This window comes from Nelumbo nucifera, chromosome 4 (genome assembly GCF_055504915.1).
Source record: "Nelumbo nucifera cultivar China Antique chromosome 4, China Antique-T2T, whole genome shotgun sequence".
NCBI classification, from domain to species: Eukaryota; Viridiplantae; Streptophyta; class Magnoliopsida; order Proteales; family Nelumbonaceae; genus Nelumbo; species Nelumbo nucifera.
The window spans coordinates 89,771,521-89,799,005 of record NC_142652.1 but is presented as its reverse complement, the minus strand read 5'-3'; the positions used below and the strand labels follow the sequence as shown (position 1 = coordinate 89,799,005).

General features: G+C 39.5%; 1 protein-coding gene across 8 annotated transcripts in view; it reads right to left on the bottom strand.

Annotated features, from left to right (window-relative positions):
• The window catches only part of LOC104612053 (chloride channel protein CLC-d-like), an 82,153-nt gene extending 55,114 nt beyond the window's left edge, over positions 1-27,039 (bottom strand). For 4 of the 8 annotated variants that reach the window (XM_010279383.3, XM_088903367.1, XM_088903365.1 and 1 more), the window contains exons 1-11: positions 26,520-27,037; positions 26,354-26,426; positions 14,965-15,186; positions 14,837-14,883; positions 14,652-14,750; positions 8,787-8,861; positions 5,363-5,451; positions 5,080-5,220; positions 4,921-4,991; positions 4,743-4,822; positions 4,475-4,624 (exon numbers count right to left, since the gene is read on the bottom strand). In XM_010279383.3, the coding sequence (XP_010277685.1) occupies positions 4,475-4,624; positions 4,743-4,822; positions 4,921-4,991; positions 5,080-5,220; positions 5,363-5,451; positions 8,787-8,861; positions 14,652-14,750; positions 14,837-14,883; positions 14,965-15,186; positions 26,354-26,426; positions 26,520-26,699 (1,227 nt within the window). In that variant the 5' untranslated portion in view covers positions 26,700-27,037. Of the gene's footprint in view, positions 1-4,474; positions 4,625-4,742; positions 4,823-4,920; positions 4,992-5,079; positions 5,221-5,362; positions 5,452-8,786; positions 8,862-14,651; positions 14,751-14,836; positions 14,884-14,964; positions 15,187-26,353; positions 26,427-26,519 lie in introns of all 8 variants that reach the window. The other 4 variants (XM_088903362.1, XM_088903368.1, XM_088903364.1 and 1 more) reach the window with 3 other exon arrangements.
• Positions 27,040-27,485: the final 446 nt, after the last annotated feature.

Genomic DNA, 27,485 nt, shown 5'->3' with positions numbered 1-27,485 from the left:
TTGGATAATAGATTCTATCGCCTCCAATCACATGATAGGGGGCCACTTGTGATCAGTTTTCTTTCCCCCTTCCCTCTAATAGACGTATTGTTTACAACTAATGGTGAAAATTGAGAAACTTGATATTGTGGGTTGTAATGATCTCTCTGTCTACCTCTCAATCTACCCCTTTCAAATTGCCTCAAACTTTATTTGTTTCTCATATTACTATCAATTTAATACATGTTGGTTAACTTGTTGAACATGGCCATACTATCACTGTCTCACATAATGGTTGCTTGATACAAGACCAATGCATTGGGGAGGTGAAGGAGAAGAGGTGTAGATTGGGATAGTTATTTGCTCTAGAAATTGAGAAGAATCTGACCTCTTCTACTACTAGTTCTTGTTTACTATCTACTACTTTTTGTCCTGTAATAATGACTGGAACATTTGGCACCGAGGTTTAGGCCATCCTTTTGCAAGAAAAACCGATTCACTTATTTCATCTGGTTGTTAGCCTTTATCTACTTCCGCTTCTAAGAATGTTGACCTCCTGGTACATTTAAAGGTTTCCCAAGCTTCCCTTACTAAGTAAGAAATTTCCCTCATTTTCTATATACATGTCCAAACTCCCAAACTCTTTATTTGAAGCCAGCCTATTAGTTTAGAGTCTCCTTCAACCTCAAGACTGTGAATTCCCCATTGTTTAGCCAATCTCTAGCCTTGGAGTAGTGCCAAAATCTAAACCCTTAGTGAATCACCCATGCCTATTAGTCTAAAATACAATGAAATCAGTCTACCCTCCCCATCTTTGAAAACTCCCCCAACTCCAAAGGGACCCGGGTTACCTAAGGAGATTCCATAAAAGTTCAACTTCAACCTTTATTGCACTGAATACTCCCCCTAAAGAAATGTAATTTCTCTTCCACCCTACAAGCCTCTTTGAGAATCTTTCCAAAACTGGGTACCAAAAGATTTCAAAGTTTGGGTTCCCCCCCCCCCAATGGTAAAACAAATATAGTAACGGCCAATCCCCTACCCCACAACCCAACAACCTAGCAAAGTTTTCCACCTCTTCTCCCTCTTTATTAAATGTGTCACCACCACTACATCTCTCCCAACTCTCCAACCTCTAATTAGATTATTAACATCAGCCCTTAAAACCAAATTATTAGAACATCGGCTACTAAAGTTAATAGAAAAGGAGACAGAAGATCTCCCTAACAGAGACCCCTCCTAGCCGGAAAGAAATCCCTTCCATTAATCAAAATAGAATAGTGGCAGGAGGAAATACAACCCCTTACCCACTTACACTCTCTCCAAAATCCCTAGATTTCAACACTTCTAGTAAGAAGTCCCAATCCACCATGTCATAAGCTTTCTTTAAATCCAATTTACAAACCAAGCCTTTTTCTTTTCTTCTCTTCTTGTGGTCCACACATTCATTCGAAATAAGAATTTGATCAATTATTTGTCTCCCAAAAACAAAAACACCTTGATTTGGAGAAGTTAAGAAATGAAGAACTCATTTGATCCTCTTAGCCAGTACCTTAGTGATGATTTTATACAAGCTTCCCACTAGGCTTAAGGGTCTGAAGTCCTTTGCTTGGTTTGCATCCACCTTCTTAGGGATCAAAGCAATAAAAGTCACATTTGCTCCCAAGCTTGTCCACTTGCATTCCTTGGTCAAGACTTGTCCATTCCATTCTAAGTGGGAAATAATATTTCTTATTTTTCTACCATTTGCTATCAAATGGAAGAAACTTGTATTGCATCAGCTTCCTTTAACCACTTGCATTAAGATTTTTGTCTCCAACTAATACCCTCTTTCCTCAAGATCTCTTGTAATTCTTGTTTTAGCCTTCGTCTTCCTTCTTTTCTGTGTCCTCTTCCCCCTTTAAGCCCATCTAACTCCCCTATCCCGTGCGCAATCCAATCCTTTATTTCCTCTAACCTCCCAAGGACCTCCTTGTTTCAATTATTAATCCTAGTTTTCTGCCTTTGAAGTTTCTTAAAAAATCTATACCACCTAAACTCCATCTGATCTTCCTTCCACCACTCTCACTTTTATTTTGAAGTTGGGATGAAGTACCACATATTTTCAAATCTATAAGGGCAAGGACCTCCTCTCACTTTTTCTTGAGATGGTCTAATTGGGCAATAATCCAAAGTAGTTCTTGATAAGGCTCTAGCTACCATCCCCCTCCAACCTTTCTCCCATTTTGAAGAAAAAAGAAAGCTATCCAGTTTGCAACAAATGGGTGCCACTTGAAAGTTTGACCAAGTAAAATTTGCTTGTAACAAAGGTAGCTACCTCAGTTTATTAGAATCCAGAAACTGATTGAATTTTCTCACACTATAGGTAATCCTATGGCTAGGATTGTTTGTTTAATGTAAGAACCTGATCACATTAAAGTCACCTCCAAAACACCATGGACCCTCCCAAAGGCCTTTGCTGCTAATTTCTCCCACAGGCCCTCCCTTTCCCTATAAAAATTGGGCACATACATATTCATCAAAACCCAAACTACTCCATCTTTTCTCTTTAATTTGACCAAAATCGTGAAATGTCCAATCACTTCCTCCAAGCACTCTAGGTCTTCATTTCTCCAAAAAGTGAGAGTTCCTCCTGAAGAGGCCCAAGATTGTGAAAAAGCCCAACTAATTCCTCTAGCAGCCCAAGTACACCTTGCCCACCTTATCCACTTCAGGCAATTTGGATTCTTAAATCAACACTATATCTAGTTTCTCTCTCTCTCAATAGTTCTCTGATCATTCTCCTTTTTCTTGAACTTCCCAAACACCATAGATTCCAACTTATTATCTTTATGTAAAACAAATTAGAGTTGTCCATTTGCAAGTTTACTCCTCTTTCCTTCTTTCTTTCCTTCCTTTCCAAATTCCCTTTGTCATAGTCCACTTCACACCTAAGCCTCCCTGCCTCTCTTTTGTTTCCACAGTACCTATCACCTCTGTTTCTTTAGACGATTTACTAGCACTGGCAGACTTTTGAGTAGGTCTGGCCTTACCTATGAACAAAGCAGAACAAGGACTAGAAGAAGCATTAGTATCAACAAAAATTGGACAACACAACTTACCTTCGGAGGGCTATTGTCGGGGGTAATTTCCTTAGAATCAACTCCTGTACTTTCAGCCTGGGGAAGTGGATATGTTGTAGCCTTTTCATTCAACTGTGGGTTAAGATTACATCTGCCATTATCACCATGTAAATGATCCTTGTCTACAACTAGCTCTTCCCTCCCTTCCATTCCAGACTTCTCACCGGAGAGAGCATTCTCCTTCCCCAAGTCTTGTTTCAACTTGGTCGAAGTCTCTTTTTGTGTCTCACTACTTTCATCTTCAGATTGCAAAGTCAAATTGGCTTCATCATCAAGCCCAAAAATAGATTTGCATTTACTTCCCATACTTCCTATGCTGGACTCTTCAAAAGAACCTTCGACATCCATATTCTCCTCTCAGGCTGACCCAGTCTGAATCAAAGTCCTCATCCTTTTCCTTTCCATAATCATATCTCAGATTTGGGCCATTTGGCTTCTTTGGGCTTATGGAGTTAGAAACCAGCCATGATTTCCAGACCCAAACCACTCCCATCACTGCTGTACTTTGCACCTTAGACATGAAGACTTTCTTTTGGAACGATGATAGAGCATTAGAAATGTCTAGCAGTGCTTAATTAAAGTCTAACTTAATATCCTTAAAATCTTCTTTATCAGTAAAAATGTTCAATATCCTTAAAGTCTTCACAAGCTAATACCCAATGGGCTACCCCATTACCTTGATCAGTTTGATCAAATACATGCACCTCCAACTCTTTGTTATCAAATGCTCTTGCATTTCTTTCTCCCAGTATGCTCCATATGATTGGAGCCCTTATGTAATGCCACATCAGTTTCATTCTATTAGTTCTACAACCGAGAAAATAATGTGAAAAAGATCCAAAATATTTTGAGGGGCAGACCAAGATTTACTGAACAAAGAGAAGAAATAGTTCTATACCTGACAAATATAGTGACACGATAAGAAAATGCGGTTTGAGTTTTCACCACTTCTGATACAGACAATGCACACTACTGGATGCAAGATTATCGGTTTTTATATTTTACATTAGTATAGTCAGATGCTGAACAAAGACTTTCAAAATTCAGAGGATAGAATTGCCAATCAGATAAGATTGCTAGATTATCAGTTCTTATATTTTACATAAATAGAATAATCAGATGCTAAAAAAAACCCTTCACCAATCCAACAAACTGGTAGCTTAGATATGGTTGTACTTCTATTTCTCTTTGTGATATCATATCACCTGTCTTTGTATTCCTTTTATTTTAATAAAAATTTCCTTTGTTATCAAAAAATTGTTGAACAAAGATGTTGCAGGCCTTGAGGCATGTTGTAGAGAAAGAACTAGGAACACAAAACCTCCACTTAGTCTGAAGATAACCTAAAAATAATGGCCTAGATGGAACCTTACATTCACATAATTTCCATACATTCCTGGTGGACGAGGGCATTCTATAGAAGAATTAGTTTCCAATTTTGGGCATGGACTGCATTTTCTTAGAAGTGGCAATCCAAAAGAGATGGTTGAGGTTATCAGAGAGATAAGGCATGCTTCAATAATCTGCAACAATGAAAGAATAAATTTAGACAAAAAGGTGATAATTGGATGATATTGCGAAGACGGATCTAAGCCACAAGGCCCACAACAAAATAATATGAATTGCTACTTTATATCAAACCTTAACTCTGTTTCCCTTTTTGTGTAAATATTTACGGCGCCAGTAAGTTATATACAGAGTCAGCTGATTAAATAAGGCCCCTGAAAGGAATGAACCATTAAATAACATCAACAGATGATCAACAAATAATAGGAGGATATTAATATATAGACTGTTACAAGAATCTCATAAGACCTACCAAGAAGACCTCCAATAACCCCAATGACAGCCATTGGCAATAATTCCTCAAATGAGTAGTCATTTTGACCACTTTAAAACAGAGCAGTGCCAGTTAGAACAGAAATACAAGTGGCTTAAACGAGAGAAATGTCCCAGAAGGAAAAGTTTAGATTCTGACCCAGATATGTCCCAGATTATAAAACCACCAGAACCAAAATGCCCACACTTTCCACTTTTACACCAGCCCATTGCAGTGCGCACCACAACAGCGACAACAGCAGATGTGAAAAAGACACGCCACATTAGTTGGCTCCTCCACCTTTAGAAACAAATAAATAAAATATGTAAATAAAACAAAAAAACAAAATTTTGGGAAAAACTGTTTTCCAGTACGAGTTTGAGTGTTTTTCTGCCTCTTTATATAACTAAATTGTAAAAGAAAAAAGAAAGAATAAAACTACCAAGATGTAACCTCTTCTAGGGCAAATAATACACCACCAACTGGAGCTCTAAATGCAGCAGCAACTCCAGCTGCACATCCACAGGTTACCTTTCAAAACATTAAAAACTGGTGAAATTGAGAATAGCACATATGGTAGCACTTTATCTTATCAGGAAATAGCACAAAGTAATGGCAGAAAATGGTTGTCAAAGCAACACCTAGGCAACATGATACTTTCCCAAGGTCACCTTGCATGGATTACATTTGTACATGCATTTGTGGTTTAAGTGAAGGGTTGCAACTTGCAAACAGATTAGATTTGAACCATATATACCTAGGGGAGTGGTATAGATAATAAGCACCTTTAACACACGGGGGGGGAGAGAGAGAGAGAGAGAGAGAGAGAAAGAAAGAGAGGGAGAGAAAGAGAGAGAGAGAAGTGATTATGTTCCTTGTATATATCCCTATGTTGGGTCATTATGAGTGTATGAAGAACGAAAGATCAGGGCTCTTGATCCCTTTGTAGTTATGCTTTGAATTGGATCAAGGAGGTGTTATTCAAAAAATTTATTTCTTTTCGAAATCAGGTGTAAGCTGTAAATGGAAATAAGAACAGCAACAGTACTGAAGTTTAGTTAAGAAATATGAAATAAAAATAAGAGAAAAGATCAGATCGAGAGGAACAAGAATATGGAAAAGAATAGGGAGGAGAAGAGAATCAAATGTTCTCTAATTCTTTCCTAAATTGTGTTTTATTAGCTTGATCATAATAGTGGTACATTTACAAGGATGCCTTTAAGTAACAACTAAGTCCCACATAGAAAAGGCCCATTAACAAAAAGAAACATGGACATAAAAAGAAAGAGAACTAATGAGTGGTTGGCCCATCATCTCTACAATCCCCCTCAAGACTAGAATAGATGTCAATCATCTCTCCTTTCCTTTTCACTTTGGTAGATGACGTGTTTAGTAGGTTCATTTCGAGAGCTGATGGTTTGGACATGTTTAGAGGACGGAGGGTAGGAAGAGAGGGTATTGTGGTAACACACTTGCAATTTGATACAATCATTTTTTGTGAGACTGGAGATCCCTTAAAGGCTAGGAACTTGAAACGAGTAATAAAGTTGTTTGAATGCATGTTGAAGATGAAGGTCAATTTTGAAAAGAGTTGTGCAGTGGGGGTAAATTTGGAGACTGAGGAGTTGAGTGAGGTAGCAGAGTCCTTAGGTTGCCTTACCTCTAGCTGGCCTTTGAAGTACATGGGTATGCCTTTAGGAGATAGTCTCAGAGAAGGAAGATTTTGGAATTCGATTGTAGAAAAATGCACAAAGAAGCTAGCAGTTTGGAAGAGAATCTACATTTCCCTCAGGGGTCGTATCACTTTAATAAGAGCTACTCTTGCGAACTTGCCAACTTACATTCCCTCAGTCTTTAGAATGCCACAAAAGGTGATTTTGAAGGTAGAGAAATTCATGAGGGATTTCTTGTGGGATTCAGGGGAAGGGAGGAAGGATCATGTGGTTAAGTGGGAAATAGTGTGTAGGAGGAAGGAGCAGGGGGGTTTGGGATTAGGCAATCTAAGGAAGAAAAATATAGCCTTAATGGTTGTGGAGGTGGCCTCTAGAAAGGGAAAGACTTTGGCATAAAGTTGTAAGAAGTGTGCATGGTGTTGCAGGCAATGGCTGGGATGCTGGTGTATCTCAGCGGGCTACGCTGAAATCTCCATGGAAGGGTATTCATAGTATTCTTCCTGTTTTCTTGAACCTGATTAGGTATGACGCTTGTACTGGAGATAGGGTTTTGTTATGGGAGGATGTTTGGATTGGTGACTTAACCCTCAAGGACCTCTTCCCCTCCTTGTATTCCATCTCGTGTTTTAAAAACGAGCCAATTCAAAGATTTGTGCCTCCTCCTTTTCTTCTGGTATAAACTGGAATCTGGGTTTTAGAAGAGATTTGAGAGATTCTAAGCTTGACCAGATTGCTTTGCTCCTTAAACTATTGATCCTGTTTGCTTGGACCCTTCTTCTCTAGATACCCGTATTTGGAAGCCTTTGCCCTCGGGATCCTTTTCTTGTGCTTCTTTCTTTGCTTCCTTGTGCTCCTCTCTGTTACCTCAACCGTTTCATAGCAAGGAAGTTTGGTCCAAACCTGTCCATCCAAAAGTGGGAGCCCTTTGTTGGGAAGTCTCCCTTGGAAAAATCAACACTTTGGATGTTTTGCAAAAAAGAAGACCTAGTCTTTGTATCTCTCCTAACTGGTATACCATATGCAAAGCAAATGAAGAAAGTTGCTACCATATACTAATCACTTGCCCTTTCGTTGTAGGCCTTTGGGAAAAGCTTTTTGATCTTTTTGGGTGCAGGTGGACAGAACCAGAGCAGATTTGCAATCTTTTTGACCCTACAACTTTCAGGTGGCCAAAGAGAAGAGGAAGAGTTTTGTGGAAGTGTGATAGAGCTGCTTTGGTGTGGACTGTGTGGGAGGAACTAAATGCTAGAGTCTTTAATGACAAGGAGAGGGATCAGACATGTGTGTTAGAAAGTATTTTATGTAGGGCCATAAGCTGGGTAAAATCCTTAGACCTGTTCTCATCCTACACTTTTGATGATATACGTAGGAATTGGGAACAACTAGCCAAAAGTTCTCCAGTCAGAAGCAAGTCGGTGCTGGATTGGAAGCCTCCTGATGTAGGCTTCATTAAATTAAATTTTGATGGCAGTAGTTTGGGCAACCCGGGGCCATCTGGAATAGGGGGAGTTTTTAGAAATGATGAGGGCCAGATTGTAGATCTATTTTCTGGTCCTATAGGGATGGGAGATTCAGTCAATGCAGAACCCCAAGCTGTGATACAAGGAGCAGAAATTGCAAAGAGTTGGCAGTGGAGCATTTAATGATTGAAGGTGACTCCAAATTGGTTATTGGATGGCTAAAAGAACCGGAGATGGCAGCCTGGCCTTACAAGGGGGCTTTGAGAAGATTTAAGTGGCTAACATCAAATATTTCAGTCACAGTTCAATGGGAAAGAAGATCGGCAAATGGGCTGGCAGATTTCCTAGCCAAACAAGGAGTACATAGGAATCAGCTCTTTTGGGCTCAATTGTAAGCTTTATGAAGTAGTTTGGAGGCTGCACCTCGTGCCTCTTTGTGGGCAGTTGTATGATGTATACTATGTTTTTTCTTTTTAATAAAATTATCATTATCTATCAAAAAAAAAACAATTCAAATTTAAATGTTTCATTTTATGAAAAGGATATGATACTGCAGTGTTACAATAAAGAATTCATTCACAACTAACTTACAGGGAAAAAAAGCCTTAAGAAAGATAATCATATCTAACTTCAATGGTGTACTAAGATGTATGACACAAGTTACTACAACAAGAAAGGAAGAAATGAACAAGTTATGTAACGTAGCATATCTCAAACAGCATAAATTACTTACAAGATCGCGCCGATGTCGATCACTTTTAAACATATGTAGCCACCTTGAGTTCAGATGATACTTTGTAGATCCACCCTGAATATATGTACAGCATGAAAAATTATATAAATATAAATATATATTCATAAGAATAGACTCTTATGAAATGTATGTTATATATGAACCAGAAAAGCATGTACAAGCAAAGAAGAGTTTGTGTAGCTTCCTTGCAGGAATACATACATACATACATACATACATATCAATTTTAAGAATAAAGTAGCATAAAGCCTTTATATATCACAATATAGTGGGATCATATATGCATGGGAAGTAGGAGTGTAGGACAGGGACACCAAAGCACACAAAGAAGACTTTTCTTTTTTTTTTTTCTTTTTGGTAGAATACAAGGAAGACTTTTTGTTTTTTGAAGAATACTTTCACAGTTTATATTTCCACAGAAACCACCAACCACACCTGTAATTAGAAAAAAAAAAAACACAAAATACTTGCCTTTTTTATGCATCAAGTATGTTAGTGTAGGGGTATTTCTGTCTTTATACTTATGTTGAGGTTGCTGATCTGTAATATTATATTAGAACTAGTGTCCCTCACTTAAATAAGGGCACATGTGCCTTTTCCATTATATTAATAATATAAAAACATGTCTGGCCGAATGGGAGAGCAACTTTCCCTAATTCGAACCAGACTTTTCTTCTCTCCTTTTCTCCTCCTTTCTCTCTCTCTTTCTTCCCTCTTTCTTCCTCTTTCTTCTTGGCTGTTATCAGACTAACAGAACTCAAAGGCAGGCCGAATTATAACATGGTATCAGAGCACAACTAGGCAACTCGGATCTGCCCAGATTTCTGTTCTCTGCGCACTCAATCTAGGGTTTTCCCTTGATTTCTCTGCCATCGATTGGAGATAAAGGAAAGGGCTGAAAAGGAGTGGTCGCCCTCTTCCCTTGGAGGTTTCTATGCCTCCAGTTGTGTCTTGTGTGGTCGGTTGCTGTGGTTTCTAAGAAGCCCTCCCCTAATCGACGAAGAGAAGAGGGCTGATTCGTGTGGCGCAGTGGGTGTCTTGTGTGGACTGATTTTCTTCTCGTGTGGTTTGTCTTTCAAGTGATGAAGTAAGAGATTTCTATGCATATTTTCTGTTATGAATCAAATAGGAATTATGTTTCAGATCGTATGATGGGATTTCAGACTGTAGTGTGCTAGGGTTTATGCTGTTTTTTTGTGTGATTCGAAGGAGGAGTGGTGCTCATATAGTGGTGAGATTTCAGGTAGCCGTAGGGTAGGGTTTGTGGTGTAAAGAGTGCAATCTTCAACAATAACAAGTGCTGAAACCAGTGTGATCAGTGTGATCAAACAGTGTGCAGTGTGCCGAATTTAGTGATAACAGAATTCAGCAATGGGAGATAACAGTGATAGCAAATCTAATGTGATGATACCTACTGACTACCTGAATGTTCAAATGACCTCCACTAAACTGAATGGAGAGAATTATGTACCTTGGGCTAAATCTGTAGAAGTTTTTCTTAAGGCAAAGAAGAAGGTGAAACACATAAGGGAGGAAAAACCCTCCACTGATTCTCATGAGTATGAAGACTGGGAACAAGAGGATGCACAGATTATCACATGGTTATGGAATAGTATGGAACCCAAGATTAGTCTAGATTTCATGTTTCTTGACACTGCCAAAGATGTGTGGGACCATGCTAAGAAGTTGTATTCTGGTCAAGACAATACAACCAGAGTATATCAGCTGTATTAGGAATACTTTAATTTGCAACAGGGCAATCAGAGTCTTGAGGAGTACTATGCTAGTATGAGAAACATCCGTAATGAGTTGAATGTTTATCACCCCCTCACTTCTGATGTCAAAATTCAACAACAGAGAGAACAACTTGACATGACTCGATTTTTGGTGGGGCTGAAATTTGAGTATGAACCAGTACGGGCTCAAATACTAGGAGGGTCAGCTCTCCCTTCTTTAGAAGAGGTGTTTGCTCGACTTCGGAAGACTTCTATTGGATCTACTGAGAACTCTAATGTCTCAGATAGATCAGCCTTTGCAGTGTCAAGGGGCCGTGGTGGTAGTAGTGGTCCTGTATATGGCCGGAGTGGTGGTGGTGGACCTACATATAACCATGGCGGTGGTCGTACTGAAGGTAGAGATTCAGGGGGAGCCCATGGTAGAGGACGTGGCTCGGGTCTGAGGAGGTGTACTCATTGTGGTATGGATGGACATACCATTAATTATTGCTATGACTTGCATGGTCCACCCTCAACCTGGGCCAATCATGCCATGACTAGTGACACCAGTTCCAGTTTCAGACAGGAGAATCGTTCAGCTGATCAGATGCCTCCTACATCCATAGATGGTTTCGGGAAGGAGATGGTGAGTGTTCCTCGTGATGAGTATGAGAGGTTTAGCACACTCAGGTATGACTTGTTTGGCATCCACACCCAATCCCTGGATTATTGACTCTGGAGCCTCCGATCACATGACTGGAACTCCAGGTGTGTTTTCTTCCCTCTCTCATTGCTCAACATCACAATCTGTTACCCTTGCTAATGGTTCCACATCCTCCATTTGTGGTGTTGGTAATGTTGACCTGGACCCGGTATCCCTATCCTCAGTTTTGTATGTCCCTAAATTTCCGTTTAACCTTATGCCTGTTAGTAAGCTGACCAAGTCACTTAATTGTTCCATTACCTTTTACCCTTCTATGTGTGTTTTTTAGGATCTCAAGACGGGGATGAAGATTGGTGGAGGGCATGAAGCTGGTGGATTGTATTATCTTGACGGTGGTGGAAGAACATCAACAGCTCTCCAGTCATCTCTCTCTCCTCTCCAGTGGCACTGTCGATTTGGTCATCCTTCACTAAAAGTTTTGAAATCTTTGGTTCCTTCGTTGAGTCAACTTTCTGTTTTAGATTGTGAGTCGTGTCAGTTTGGGAAACACCATCGTGTTCCCTTTAGTTCTAGGGTTGATAACCGTGTGTCGAGTCCTTATTCTTTGATTCACTCGGATGTTTGGGGTCCTTATAAAGTGATGTCATACAATGGATATAGATATTTTGTCATTTTTGTTGATGAGTTTTCAAGGATGACGTGGCTCTATTTAATGAAAGAAAGAAGTGAGTTGTTTACCATCTTCCAGAAATTTTATGCTGAGATTCGCAATCAATTTGGTGTTCACATTAAAATTTTTCGTTTTGATAATGGCCGTGAATATTTATCTTCATCATTTCAAGAATACTTGGACCAACATGGCATTATACATCATACCTCATGTACCTACACCCCACAACAAAATGGGGTGGCTGAGAGAAAGAATCGTCATCTCTTGGAAACAGCACGATCCCTCATGCATCACATGAATGTTCCCAAACCCTGTTAGAGTGATGCGGTGCTTACTTCTTGCTTCTTGATTAATCGGATGCCCACGTCTATCCTTGATGGTCATTCTCCATTTACTACCTTGTTTCCCACCTTGTCTCTGTTTCCTCTTTCTCCTCGGGTATTTGGGTGTGTCTGCTTCGTCCATAATCTGGGCCCCGGGAACGACAAGTTAGATGCACGATCTCTTAAGTGCACCTTCCTTGGCTATTCTTGGACCCAGAAAGGGTATAAGTGTTACCATCCTAGTTCTCGACGTTCCTTTGAACGCCCACCTATCCGTCAAGTGTATACACATCGCCCACGTGTACCGGCTCCATCACCGTCGACAAATCCGGCAGTTGTCTCCACACCAGCCCCGAACCCAGTATCTGATCTTGATCTTCCCATTGCCTTGCGGAAAGGTAAACGCACTTGCACCCTTCATCCTATTTCTAATCATGTTTCACTCACTCACCTTTCCGCCTCCCATCGCCAGTTTATCTCTTTGTTATCCTCAGTTGTTGTTCCTAAGGATGTCCAAGAAGCCCTAGCCTCTCCAGGGTGGTGCCGTGCATTGGAAGAAGAGCTCTTAGCTCTACTTCATAATCATACTTGGGACCTCACCGCTCTTCCTCCTGGGAAGCAGGCTGTCGGTTGTAAGTGGGTTTATACTGTTAAGTATTTGCCTAATGGTAGTGTTGAGCGCCTGAAAGCTCGATTGGTTGCAAAAGGGTACTCCCAAACCTATGGTATTGACTACATAGAGACCTTCTCCCCAGTTGCTAAGATAGGGTCAGTTCGTGTTGTGATCTCTCTTGCAGCTATATATGATTAGCCCCTATATTAGCTTGATATCAAGAATGCCTTTTTGCATGGTGATTTGCTCGAGGAGGTCTACATGGAGTAACCACCAGGGTTTGTTGCTCAGGGGGAGGATGGTAAGGTATTCAGACTAAAGAAGGCTATATATGGGCTTAAACAATCTCCTCGAGCATGGTTTGGTAGGTTCAGTGAGGTGGTAAAGAAGTTTGGTATGAAACAGTGCCAAGTTGATCATTCCATCTTCAGTTATGATTCTCCGGCAGGAAAAATACAATTGGTGGTGTATGTAGATGATATTGTTATTACCGGGAATGATAAAATGGGCATTGACAGGTTGAAGACTTTTCTACAAAAACATTTTCAAACAAAGGATCTTGGTAAATTGAAATATTTCTTGGGGATAGAAGTAGCAAGGTCTAAGCACGGTATTAATTTGTGTCAGAGGAAATATGTGCTTGATTTGCTGGAGGAAACAGGTTTGTTAGGTGCTAAACTAGCTGAAACACCTATGGAAACAAATACTAAGCTGAGCAGTGATATGGGTGAAGTGTTTGAAGACCCTAGCAGATACCGACGACTTGTAGGTAAATTGAACTACCTAACCATTACTCGGCCAGATATTTCATTTGCGGTTAGTGTGGTAAGTCAGTTCATGCAGAAACCTCTAGTTCCTCATTGGAATGCGGTTCTAAGAATTGTGAGGTATTTAAAAGGGGCCCCTGGTCGTGGTTTGATATACAAAAGTGGTGGAACACTTGAAATAGAAGGGTATACTGATGCTGACTGAGCTGGTTCTATGTCTGATAGGCGGTCTACCACAGGTTATTGCACTTTTCTGGGGGGTAATCTGGTGACATGGAAAAGTAAGAAGCAGACAGTCGTGGCAAGAAGCAGTGCAGAGGCAGAATATAAAGCTATGGCACATACTGCTTGTGAATTAGTGTGGCTAAGTAACCTTCTACAGGAGATAGGATGCAACATTAATACTCCAATGAAGCTCTATTGTGACAATCAGGCTGCAGTTCATATTTCTTCTAATCCGGTGTTTCATGAAAGAACCAAGCACATAGAGGTTGATTGTCACTTTGTGAGAGAGAAGGTGCTGAATGGAGTGATAGACACTGCATACGTTAATACAGGAAACCAGTGGGCAGACTTATATACAAAAGGGTTGAGTCAAGGAAGAGTGGACTACATATGTAACAAGCTGAGATTATATGATATATACTCACCAGCTTGAGGGGGAGTGCTAGTGTAGGGGTATTTCTGTCTTTATACTTATTTTGAGGTTGTTGATCTGTAATATTATATTAGAACTAGTGTCCCTCACTTAAATAAGGGCACATGTGTCTTTTCCATTATATTAATAATATAAAAACATGTCTGGCCGAATGGGAGAGCAACTTTCCCTAATTCGAACCAGACTTTTCTTCTCTCCTTTTCTCCTCCTTTCTCTCTCTCTTTCTTCCCTCTTTCTTCCTCTTTCTTCTTGGCTGTTATCAGACTAACAGAACTCAAAGGCAGGCCGAATTATAACAAAGTGTTCACTTATCTTAATAAGAATCTCAAATATGAATGCATTACTGTTAAAATGAGGAAACATGGCATGGTTTAATTATAAATGTCTGCAAAGTACCCAAATGAAGTTAAATTTTCCAACCAGGATACACTTACTTGTCCAAGAAGAGAAGCAATACAAGCACCAGTATGAACAAGAGGGCCTTCTTTGCCAAGGGCAAGGCCTCCTCCCACTGAACCAATGCTTCCAAATATCTGTAATGAAAAAATGCAAAAATTAGATTGATGAAAGTTAAAAGCAATAACAAATACAAAAGAGTGCAGAAAAAAAGTATCCACACCTTTCCGATCAAGGTTCTAAAAAGAAGGACACCATGTGTATCAATACCTGCACAGCTACCTGATTATCACTAATTTCTCAAAATAAAATACAATACTTAGAAATACTTTACCAATAAGCACAGCTTACCATTCAAATAACCCTTAATTTCAGGAATACCAGATCCTGCTGCTGCTGGGGCAAATTGTGTGACAATATATACAGAAGAAAAGACTAAAGCCAAGTTGATTAATATGTATACTATAAATCCTGCCAGGTATGAACTTTGTATAATAGAAAATGTTGCTGCAAACTTCCACCCAGCAAAGTTCTCCACAGCAAGATTGATGAACACAGCAGCTAATCCAGTGCCTGGAAGTAACCAATACCAGTTGGGATATGATTGAACAACCAGAAAAAGATCCAAGATAATAGCAGAAAAGAAATGTAACTATAAATTTAATCAACACAAATATTTGAACTTTTCCATCAGCAATTTAAATATTAGTTCAACAGCTTCACAACATACCTCACATATAACAAAGGTGCATGCTTAATTGTTCTGAGCAATTTAAATATTAAACATAGTTCAACAGCTTCACAGCATAGTTCAAAAACAGTCTCTGAAAAAATAACACTTGGGAAGATTCACTGATGCATGTGAAGATCTAAATTTCTTCAAAATTTATTAAAAAAACTCAATGATTTCCCCAACCCAATTGAGCCTCATCCTATGGAGAGAAAAAATAAAAACGAAAAATGCAGAAAAAGGAGAGAGGAAACTTTACAACTTTACCAAAGCCAAAGACTGCAGGCAGGGAATTAAGTTCTCTTCCTTTATTAAATTTCATAGAGAACATCTTGATGACTTAAGCCAAGATTCAAGAGGAACTAATTACATCATACAAAAATCCATTTTGGTAGTATAATCAGTAGTTCTCCATAATACTTTTGTCCTTTAAGAAAATAATACATTAAATACCACTGGGGTGACAATTTCAGACCCAACCCTCCCATTACGTAGCGAGTTGGAAATGGATTGAATCACCCATTGGATAGACATAAATGGGTTGGGAGGGGCCAAGTCAGGCTGTGGGTACCCATCGGATTAACCATATATGAATGATACAAGTTTAGGTTGCCTCGCCATTTTTTCATCAATTCCCATCGTCCCTTCATTTAAATGCAAATAACTCTTAATTGACTACTGTAATTAATTCTCAATCCATAATTAATGTATTTAACTTATGATTAATTGCTGGAAATAATTATTAACTCAAACTACTAATACCTAGCATTAACTCAACCTGTAATTAACAGTTGCAATTGATTATAAGTAGAGCAGGGTGGCAATGGTTGGGTTTGGCACAAATATGGTTCAACACATACCTGACCCAAATTAGCTTGAGTCCAACCTGGTCAAATTACTTAGCAGTTGAAACATTCAGTTTATAGAGCAATTGACAGGATTGACTGGTTTGACCAACAGGTCAAATATGCCAGACATGAGTCCAAACCTTGGATGGGCTGTACCCTGTGGAGCAATTGACAGGATTGAATTGGCCACCCATATCTGTTAGCCTCTGGAGAAGGATCATCGTGGATAAGTATGGGCTCACAAACCTTGGATGGGACTTGGGTCCTGGTCTACTCCCATGGGGCTGTACCCTGTGGAGCAATATTGTCTGCGTCCTTCCTGATTTCTTGAAGGGCATGATGCAAGGTTGGAGAAGGTAATCACATCATGTTCTGGCTTGATAAATGGTGTGGGAACCTTGCTTTGAGTGAGAGGCTCCTCTCTCTTTTTTATATTGCACAGGACAAGGATTCTTTGGGTGAAGACTGCTTTGATTCAGTAGATGGTGAGATAATTTGTGGCCCTACTTTTAGAAGAAATCGCAATCGTTGGGAAATTGATTCACTGACTGCGCTATTAAGTCTTATTCAAACTATCAACCCCAACCCTCAGTCTGATGTTGAAAGAATCTGATCTTGGGAATCTTGTAAGTTTTCATCTCAGTTCTTCTACAGCAACCTTGTGTCTAGAGAGGACAGAAATTTCCCTTGGGCTTTAATCTGAAATTACCACACAACCTCGAAAATAGCCTTCCTGGTTCAAACTGAAGACCTGGGTAAATGCCTAACTTCAGACTGGCTGCTCAGAAGGGAGATGCATCTTCCTAGTATCTTGTGGCCTTTGTGCAAAGAGGTCCCTGAATCCTCCAATCACCTCTTCATCCACTGCAGCTTTTCCCATCAGCTGTGAGAAATGGCTTGGTCTTGCGTTGGTGTTCGTTCTTGCCTACCTGAATCAGTCCTCCAGCTTCTGCAAGGGTGTACTCTCAAGGGTTCGAACACAAGGGACAAGCTGCTTTGGAGGATTTTTCCAGCTGCCATCTTGTGGGCTCTTTGGAAGGAAAGGAACTTCCGAATTGTTGACAATAAAAGTTCTGATGTAGCTTCACTTAAGAACAAAATTATAGGTTTTCTGTTCTTGCTTAGGACAAAGGACTTTCAATGGTGTCCAGCTTTTATCTTTTTTGCAAGTTGGACCATTCTTTTACTGATTCCTTGGGTCTTTTTGTATATTCCCAATGTACAAGCTCTCATTGCACATGGGCTGATGTATTTGGTTTTTCTATCTAATGCATTGAAAGGTCTGTGGTGTTCGCGAGGGGATTTCAATGTGAAATTATTTTCTGAAGAAACTAATAATTCCCAACAAACCATCACAACTAGCACAACAAAGTTTAATAGCTTTATTGCCAATTGTGAGTTAAAGGAAATCCCACTGTTACAAGCTAGATCTACTTGGTCTGACATACAAGAAACTCCCTTGTGGTTGAAGTTGGACAGATTTATCTTTAATGTTGATTGGGAAAACTATTGGGGAAACTTGGTATCTAGAGCTTTGCCTAAGGTAACCTCAGATCACTGTCCTATAAGAATAGGTGTGGAAGATTTTACCAGTGGACCTAGAACTTTTAGGTTTGAGAACATGTAGCTAACCCACCCAGACTTTGTGAATAAAGTGAAATTATGGTGGAATGAGGAATTGAAGGGGATAAAATGGAAAGGGGTAAGATTTCACAAGAAACTGCAAAGGCTAAGATCCAAAATAAAAGAATGGAATATGAATCACTTTGGAAGACTTGAGGAGAAAAAAATGGATCTAATCTCCAGGATAGAAGAGTTGGATGAAAGAGAAGCCCAAACTAGCATAGAGGAGGGTGAGAGAGATCTAAGGAGACAATTGAAGAAGGACTTATAAGAGGTTTTACTGAGAGAAGAAATAAGTTGGAGATAGAAATCGAGGCATAGGTGGATCAAGGAAGGTAATGGAAATACTAAGTTTTTTCATGATGTGGCAAATGGGAGGAAGAGAAAGAACTTTGTGTCTAAGTTAGAGGTAGGGGGAGGTATAATCAGGAATTTAGGAAGATAATTGTCAGGAAGTTTGTGGATCATTTTAAATCGATTTATAGAAGACCTTGGATAAGAATTGGAAATGGAAGGGGTAGATTGGCCAAGATTGGATGAAGATCAAGTAAGGTGGCTGGAAAGAAATTTTGAGAAAGAAGAGATTAGGAAGGCGGTGTTCTTAATGGATAAATCCAAAGATCTAGGCCCAGATGGTTTTACAATGGTCTTCTACCACGATTGTTGGGACGTGATAAAAAATGATCTTTGTGAGGTTTTTAATGAGTTTGCAGATAAGCATATAGTCAGCTAAGGCATTAATGGTACTTTCTTGGCTCTAATTCCAAAGAAATCTTATGCTATCCATCCTAAAACTTCAGGCCAATTAGTTTGGTAACTAGTATTTATAAAATCCTAGCCAAGGTCCTGCCTTTGAGGATTAAAGAAATCCTTCCCTTCATTATTAGTCAGGTCCAAGGGACATTCACCCAAGAATGACAGATAATTGATCAAATCCTGATTGCCAATGAAAAGTGTGGAGGAGATGAAGAGGTCTAAGCAAATAGGCTTTGTTTGTAAGCCCGATCTTCCAAAAGCCTATGACTTGGTGGACTAGCAGTTCCTAGTAGAGGTTTTGAGGAAGTATGGGTTCGGGGAAAGAAGGTGTAGTTGGATGTTTGGTTGTGTCAGCTCTTGTCACTATTCCACCCTAGTAAATGGGTGGTAAGGGATTTTTTTTTCCAATTAGAGGGGTATTAGACAAGGGGATCCACTTTCACCTTTTTTCTTTACCTCGATAGCTGATGTGTTCAGTCAAATTATCACTGGGATTAATAGGGATGAGTTACTGAGGGAGTTATGATGGGAGAGTTGTTGAGGGAGGAGACTAGACTTACGACTGTTGTGAACATAGAAGGGAAGCAACTTGAATATGGAGCTGATATAGTTTTTATTGCACAAGGGAGTAAGAAATCTGGTAGAAAAGATCTCTCTAAAACCCAATGTTATGAATGTAAAGGGTGTAGATGTATAGCTTCACACTGCAAGAAGAAGAATGTTTGCACTTATTGTAAACAGCAAGGTCATATCATCCCAGATTGCCCTATTCATCCCTCCAAGGGCACTGTAAAGAAGAATCAGCCATGAGCTTACCAAGCGACTGAAGGACAGACAAATGATGTCTTTGGTGTCAAAGGTGAATCTCCTGCTCCCATGAATGAGCAAAAGATACGACAATTGGAATCCTCTGCCATCTCATCTGCTTTTTCTAATATTGGCTTATTTGGTGAGTTCTCTGGTTATTGTTCCTCTTCCTCTCATGTTTGGATAATTGATTCTGGAGCTACCAAACATATGATTGGAGCCTGCCTTGAACCTTCAAGTAAATTTTATAAGACCCACCATAAACATATTGTGAGAAATTGAATATCATTGGGAGTAATGATTTGTGTCTGAAGCTCTCACCCTCAAATTCCTTTTCCCTTACCAAGACCTTCCTTGTTCCCAAACTAAGGGATGGTGCATAGGATGGGCCACTTGTTTGCACTGGAGCTTGAGAGATCTCAATTAGCACAATCCTCTACTTATTTTAGTTCTTCTTCATTGAGTCCTATTTTGGGTCAAAGAAATAACATTTGGGATTTATGGCATAAATGTTTGAGTCAGTCAAACTCTAAAAAACCTAATTTTTTGCTTGACTCTGGTTTCATTAGACATAAAATTCCCTCTGTGCAAACTTTCGGTACGTCTTGTGTTACTTGTTGTTTGAGTAAGAGTTGTACTTTGCTATTTCCTCATAGTTCTGAAACTAGTGATGTAAATCTAGGGTTTGTATGAGAAAGAAAGAAAGAAAGAAAGAGAGAAGAAGAAGAAGAAGAAGAAGAAGAAGAAGAAGAAGAAGAAGAGGAATGTGTCAAGCTAGCAAGCCTCAGTGACTCGTCCTAACATCTCTCATTCAGTTCAGGTTGTAAGTCAATTTGTTTCTACTCCTTGTCAGCCGCATTTGACTATTGAACACTAGATTATCCGCTATGTTCATGGATCTTTATTGTAAGGACTATTCTTCTCCTTGTCCTCCCCTATCCATTTGAGAGCTTATGCGGATGCAGATTGGGCAGGCTGCCCTGACACCCATCATTCCACAACCGGGTGGTGTGTCTTCATGGGTGACTCCCTTATCTAATAAATATGCAAGAAACAACAAATTGTCTCCAAGTCATCTACAGAAGCAAAGTATAGGACAATGTCGTTTGTGTGCAGTAAAGTTGTTTGGCTTTAATCTCTATTTAAGGACCTTGGTCATTCTATCCCCACACCTATCCCTCTGTATGCAGAAAACACCAGTGCTGTAAACATTGCTTCTAGCCCTATCTTTCATGAAAGGACGAAGCATATTGAGGTGGACTTCCACTTTATTCGAGACATGTTTATTGCTAGCTCTATTTCTCTTCCTCGTGTGGTCTCAAACTTGCAAATTGCTGGCATCTTCACAAAAGCCATGACGAGATCCAGACATATATTTCTTGTGGGCAAACAAATGCTCATGCACTCGCATCAGTTTAAGGGGGAGTGTGTATAATCCTGATGTTGTACCTTATTACTATAGTCCCTGATGTACACTGTCCTTTTTTTCTTTCTTGTATTTCCTTATATATATATATATATATATATATATATATATATATATTCTAGCTCTCTAGAATGGGGCGATACATTCTAATTCACCCCTGACTTCTGGTGTTCTCATTCCCTTGTATGAACTGGTTATGTGACATATGTGATAGAAACCTTTGCACCAGTTGTGAAGATTACAACAATTCGTGCTCTTCTAGCTTTATCTGTTGTCCAATCCTAGACTATCTGCCAGTTAGATGTGAAGAATGCCTTCCTTCATGGATAGCTAAAGGAAACAATCTACATGAAGCCTCCTCCTAGCTATTGCAGTGACCCTTCTTTGGTATGTCATTTGAAGAAATCTCTATATGGTTTGAAATAGGCTCCTCGGGCTCGGCTTGAGCATTTTTGAGATGTTTTAGTTACTATTGGATATAGTCAGAGGTCCCCTGATCACTCTTTTTTTGTTAAGAGACGACCCTAAGGTATTACTATTATCCTGTTATATGTTGATGATATGTTGTTGACTGGCAATGATCATGAAAGCTTTCAGGAGTTGAAGTCCTTACTTCATGATTCACATGAAGGACTTGGGCCCTCTCACCTATTTTTTGGGCTTGGAAGTTCATCACAATAATCAGGGATACTTTGTTTGCCAGTAGAAATATGCTTCTGATCTAGTCAAACTTCTCAGCCTCACTGACAAGAAACACGTTGAAACACCTCTAGAGCTGAATGTTAAATTATCTAAATCTGATTGTCAGTTGCTACCTGATGCTACCCTATATTGCCAGCTTATGGGATCTATTTTTTTATAAGTAAATGGCAAAAATTTTATTAAAAGAAAAGAAATTACAGATCAGGGTGATGAGACAGCACCCGAAAACAAAGAAAAACAAAAGAGCCTTCTATCAAATTAGATAAAAGGCTCTACACTACATACTTGATATCCCAAAATCTCTCCTAACCCACTCCCAAAATCCTCCTTTTTTTGTTGACTGAATTCAGGAAGAATCAACACCCATTCTACCACTGATCTGCCCATAGCTGCAACCATCTTCTCCATGCTACAAGCCTTGTCTTCAAAAGTCCTCCTGTTCCTTTCCTTCCATATGTTCCAACATATTGCAAATGGGATACAACTCCATAGTAACCTCACTTTCTTGCACCCGGACAGCCTAGGCCATGTTGAAAAAATCTCAGCTGTTGTGGTTGGGTGAAATCCAGAGACCCTAAAAATGGAAGTAAACACATTCCACAGGAATCTTGAGAAGTCACATGAGATGAATAGGTGAATCATGTTCTCCTCCTGCTCCTCACAAAGGCAGCATCTGGAAGCCATGTTAAAGCCTCTGGATTTCAAGTGATCGGCTGTCAAAATGCTGTCCATTGCTATCAGCCAAGCCAGAACTTCCACTCTTGGAGGAACTGGGTTTCCCCAAATGCCCTTAATGTGATTCACATCTGAGATAGATCTGCTGAGAGCCAGATAACATGACATTACTGTAAACTTTCCATTCTTGCACTCTTTCCACCAAAGCTTGTCTCTGAGCTGAATTGTAGGTTTTATATCCTCCAGTTTCTCCAAGAGAGAAATGCATTCTTCAACTTCTCTGTTCAATAAAGGCCTCCTGAATTTCGGACTCCAGATCAGCTGCTCTCCCCTCCTTTCATAGCAACCACTAATAGTGACTTCCACCTCTGTTAATCTATACAGTCTTGGACATAGGTAACAGAGCCGTCCCACCCCACACCACTACTACAAAGCTTGTTAGGTCCCTGAATTCCTTGTTGAAGGTCATGATCCCCTTCCACACACTCGGCCCATAGGAATCCCTCACCTTCTTTGATTCCCAACCAAATCTCACAACTCCATACTTCCCCACCACAGCCCTCCTCCACAATGAATTCTCCTCCCCTCCTAAGCTGAACCTCCACAACCACTTCCCCAACAAAGCCCTATTGAAAATTTCCACTCTCCTTATCCCTAGCCCTCCCCTCTCCTTTGGCCTGCACACCCTATCCCAGCTTACCAAATGAAATTTTCTTCCCACTCCTCCCCCTCTCACCCCCTCCCAAAGAAAACCCTTTGGAGCTTCTCAATCCTATCTGCCACCTTAGGTGGAATTTTCAGCAAAGATAGGTAGTATGTCGGAAGACTGGAAAGAACACTTCTAGTGTCACCCTTCCCCCCCTCCCAAAGATAAATACTTGGCTTTCCACCCATCTAACCTCTTTTCAACCCTTTCCAAGAGTGGTTTCCAAAGGTTCTCTGACTTCACTGCACCACCAATTGGTAATCCCAAGTATGTAAATGGGAACTCACCAATTCCGCACTCCATGACATCAGCACACTCCATCAACACTTCACTCCCAACTTCCCCAACTGCAATTATTGTGCTTTTGGATAGATTTATCTTCAGCCCTGACTGCATCTCAAAACTTGCCAAGATTGCCCTCAAGTTTAGAATCTGTTCTACCTTTGCATCCAGGAAGATTAGAGTGTCATCTGCATACTGTAGGTGAGATATGATAGGTCCATCGCTGCCCACCTTGAAACCCTCTATCAGCCCCACTTGACCACTCCTTTCTAATAACAAGACCCCTAGAAGCCTGAAAGAATTCTGATGAGATTCCATTCAGCAGAATTGAGAAAGATACAGTAGACATGCATGCAAACATCCAGGCCCTCCACTTCTCCCCAAACCCTATAAAGCTTTGGATTTCTTCTAGGAATCCCCACACCACATGGTCATAAGCCTTCTCAAAATCAATTTTACAAATCAAACCTGGTCTAGCACTTCTTAATCATGAATCAATGCATTCACTAGCCACTAACACCTCATCCAGTATTTGTCTCCCTTCTACAAAAGCCATTTGAGCTTCCCCTACCACCTCATGCAACACACACCTCTATCTCACCATGACTCGTCCTAATACTTCACATGCTGTTTAGGTTGTTAGTTTGTCTCTACTCCTTGTTAGCCTCGTATAGCTATTGTCCATCGCACTATTCGCTATGTCAGAGGCATAATTTCTCAGGGGCTGTTCTTCTCCTCCTCACCCATTCAGTTGAGAGCATATGTTGATACAAATTCGTCTGGTTGCCCTAACACTTGTAGATCTACTTCTAGATGGTGTGTTTTTATGGGTAATTTTCTTATCTCCTGGAAGTGTAAGAAGCAGCAGATTGTCTCCAAATCTTCCACTGAAGCCGAGTATAGAGCTATATCTTCAATTTGCAGTGAGATTGTTTAGCTACAATCTCCCTTTGCAAACCTTGGTAATTCACTTCCTACTCCTATTCCTCTCTATGCAGACAATACAAGTGCTATCAAAATTGCATCTAACCCTGTCTTTCATGAGAGGACTAAGCACATCAAAGTGGATTGTCATTTCATTAGAGACCTTTTCACTACTGGATCTATCTCATGTGGCCTCGGACATGCAAACTGTTGATATCTTCACTAAGGTCATGACTAGAGCTCTACATTTCTTTCTTGTAGACAAACCGATGCTTATATCTATACATCAGTTTGAGGGGGAGTGTGGAGACTGTAAGACTTGATGTACCTTATTAGTATAGTCCCTATTGCACATTTCATTGTTTATGTTTATATGTATTCTTTTATTTTTTTTATCTTTCTGCCCCACATGGGCATTCTTGTAATTGTGCATTCACTTTAATATATAAGTGACTCTTTGAAGTGGAGGTCAATTATTCTAGACACTCCTAAGTCTCTTGTACTCTCCTTTTTGTTCAGCCAAGAAGGTTTACATTACCATTTGTAACATTTTCTCATCTCTCTTCTCTTCAACTTCTAAAGTCCATCCTCTTGCTAGGCCTTTTATTACGGATAACTATGATTTAATGTATAAATTTTCAAAAATAAAAGAAAAAAAGAATGAGGACTTCTACTCACAAGTTTGTTTAACAATTTTAGCCTCAATGCAATATCACATTCAATACTATTATTTATAATATTTTCCCATCTCTCTCTCTTCTCTTCAACTTCTGAACTCCACCCTTTGCTATGCCTTCTATAGTGGACAACTATGATCCAATGAATATATTTCCTAAAAATAAGAAAAGAATAAGGCCCTTTATTTGGTTGTACGTGGAGGGCTTAACTAGTCAATTTGCATGGGGTCATGGGCTTAACTAATCAACTTGCACGGGGCGATGGGTTTAATTAGTGAACTTGCATTTTGTGATTTAAAGATACAACTAAGAAACTTAGATTGAGAGGATCATCAATAGGAAGATGCAGCCTTCAGATGCAATCAAGGAGAGCATAATAGTATGAATGTTGCATTGGGTCAAAGCCCTTGATAATTTTGCATCTTTGTCTATTAATGGCATCTGTAGAGAGTGGCATTGGAAGTGTATTCCTGGCATCATGAAGCCCACCTATTACCCATCGATTCAAACTAAACTTTGATGGATGCAACTTCGGTAATCCAGGACCTTTGGGAATTCAAGTAATGCTGAGATATGAGCAAGGAACCATTTTAGCAATATTCTTGGAAGCCAATAGGAGCCAGTACATCGACAAAGAGCAGAACTACTAGCTGCTCCACAGAGCCTTAGGATGGCTAGGACATTGGATTACTTGAGCTTAGTGGGTCGGAGGGGATTCTAGGGTAGTTATAAGCTAGCTGAAAAATGAAAAACCAGTCATGTGTTAGTGCGGAAACAACATGAAAGGAAAAAAAAATACTTGATGAATCAAGAATGCAATGGACATCACACTCTCTTGGACTCAAAGATAGCAAATGGAGTATCTGGTTTACTAGAAAAACAAGGAATAAGCAGGGGACAATTGGTTTGGAGTAACTAATAATGTAAACTAGAAGTTGGGTTAGGTAGCTTTTTGATGGTCTAATATTTTTGGCTGACTGCTATGCATAATTGATTCTTTATACACAACCAATAGAACTTTACCGCTACCAATCAGAAAAGAAAAGAAGAAAAAAAAAACATAGATTGATATTTATTCCATAAAATTATTCCTACAAATTTTAACGAACTGAAAGAGAAACAATAGAACTCTAGTTGTAATACTATGCTTTGACATTACAGTAAGATTGAATTAAAAATATAAAAAAAAAAAGACATTATAGTATAACCACCTGCCCAGGAAATTCCTGGGAGGCAAATTTTGATTCTAGCTAATCTATTCTGTCAGCAAGAACATTAACATCATTGAACTATAACAATCCCAATCAGGGCAATTCCCATGAGAAGCAGAATTGGGTTACCGAATTTAACATTATACTAGTTAAGATCTTTTGGCATCTTTAATAGCACATTTACTGAAATAAAACTGAACTGAGATATTGATCTATATTCTATACCATTAAATTTTGGGACTTAACAAATGAAATTCCACGTACAAGGAAGTTCGAGGCAACATTTTATGCAAGGCACTTATATAACCACTCAAATTAAATAAAACAAAATTATCACAAGAACACGGCTAGAGAGATATCCCTATCCTCTTACCGATTCCAATGAGCAATGCAAAGAACCATTTCACCGCAACATAACATCCAATATATAGCCTTCCCCTTTGCGCCTGTTTCGAAATACAAAGAAAAGATCAGGGAAAACAGCAATTTCAGAACAAATTCTATCTCACGAATCTCCACAGAAACCCAAGAAACATAACCTGTTGTTTCCTATAGGCGTAATTCTCGATGACTTCATAATCGAGACTCTCGACGTTGGTGCCATTACGCTTCCTCGATAATTCCACTCCATCTTGTTCTTCAGCTTCCTCCGAGCTTGGCAGTCGAGACCAGACATGCTTCGCCTTCTCAATACCGTTCTGGAAATGGTTCGACGGCATGATTTAGACTCCAGAGTCCTCCCACGGAGAAGAACAGCCGAGAGCCAACCACGAGGACAATACCTTCGATTGGCAGAAAACCCTAAGCAGCTGATTCTCGTCCAGAAATTGTTCCCGGTCCGTACAACATTACATTGGTTCTTACCACCTATAGATAAAAGTTAGAATTGCGGATTTCAGATGGAAGAAAAATTTTATCGATTCGGCAGAAATTTCAGAATCAGAGACTGTTCATTGGAAGAGAACCGTTTTTAGAATTCAGGAAGAGAGGAAAAGAAGAGTTTGTGACCCCAACAACGAAAGGTCAGAATTGAGTTGGGCGGGGCTGACACCTGACAGTTGAAGGAAATTGACTGTATGATCCCATTGACGTTCATATTCGAATCGAATCTCATCCGTCAGCTTCATTTCGGATTCGCGAATCAATCTTTTTTCAGGAAATTATATTTTATTAACAAAATAAACTAAAAATGACTAATATTACATACCATTGACAAGATGAAACGAAAATAAACTGTATGAAGCTTAGACCCATAATTTTATTAATAGAAATTAGAAACAATATAAATTTTACGTATATATAGGAATACATATAAACTAAATCGAATTGAATTATTTATGAATCCATATTTGTGCACTATGTATATGTACGAATCCATATTCGATCCAATTGTAAATAGACCAATCCAATTCAAGTTCGAATAGGTTTAATTTGCAGAATTGCAGCCCTAATAACGCATTAATGCAGGTCTCACTTTCTCTCCTATATGGACCATGTCGTATTAC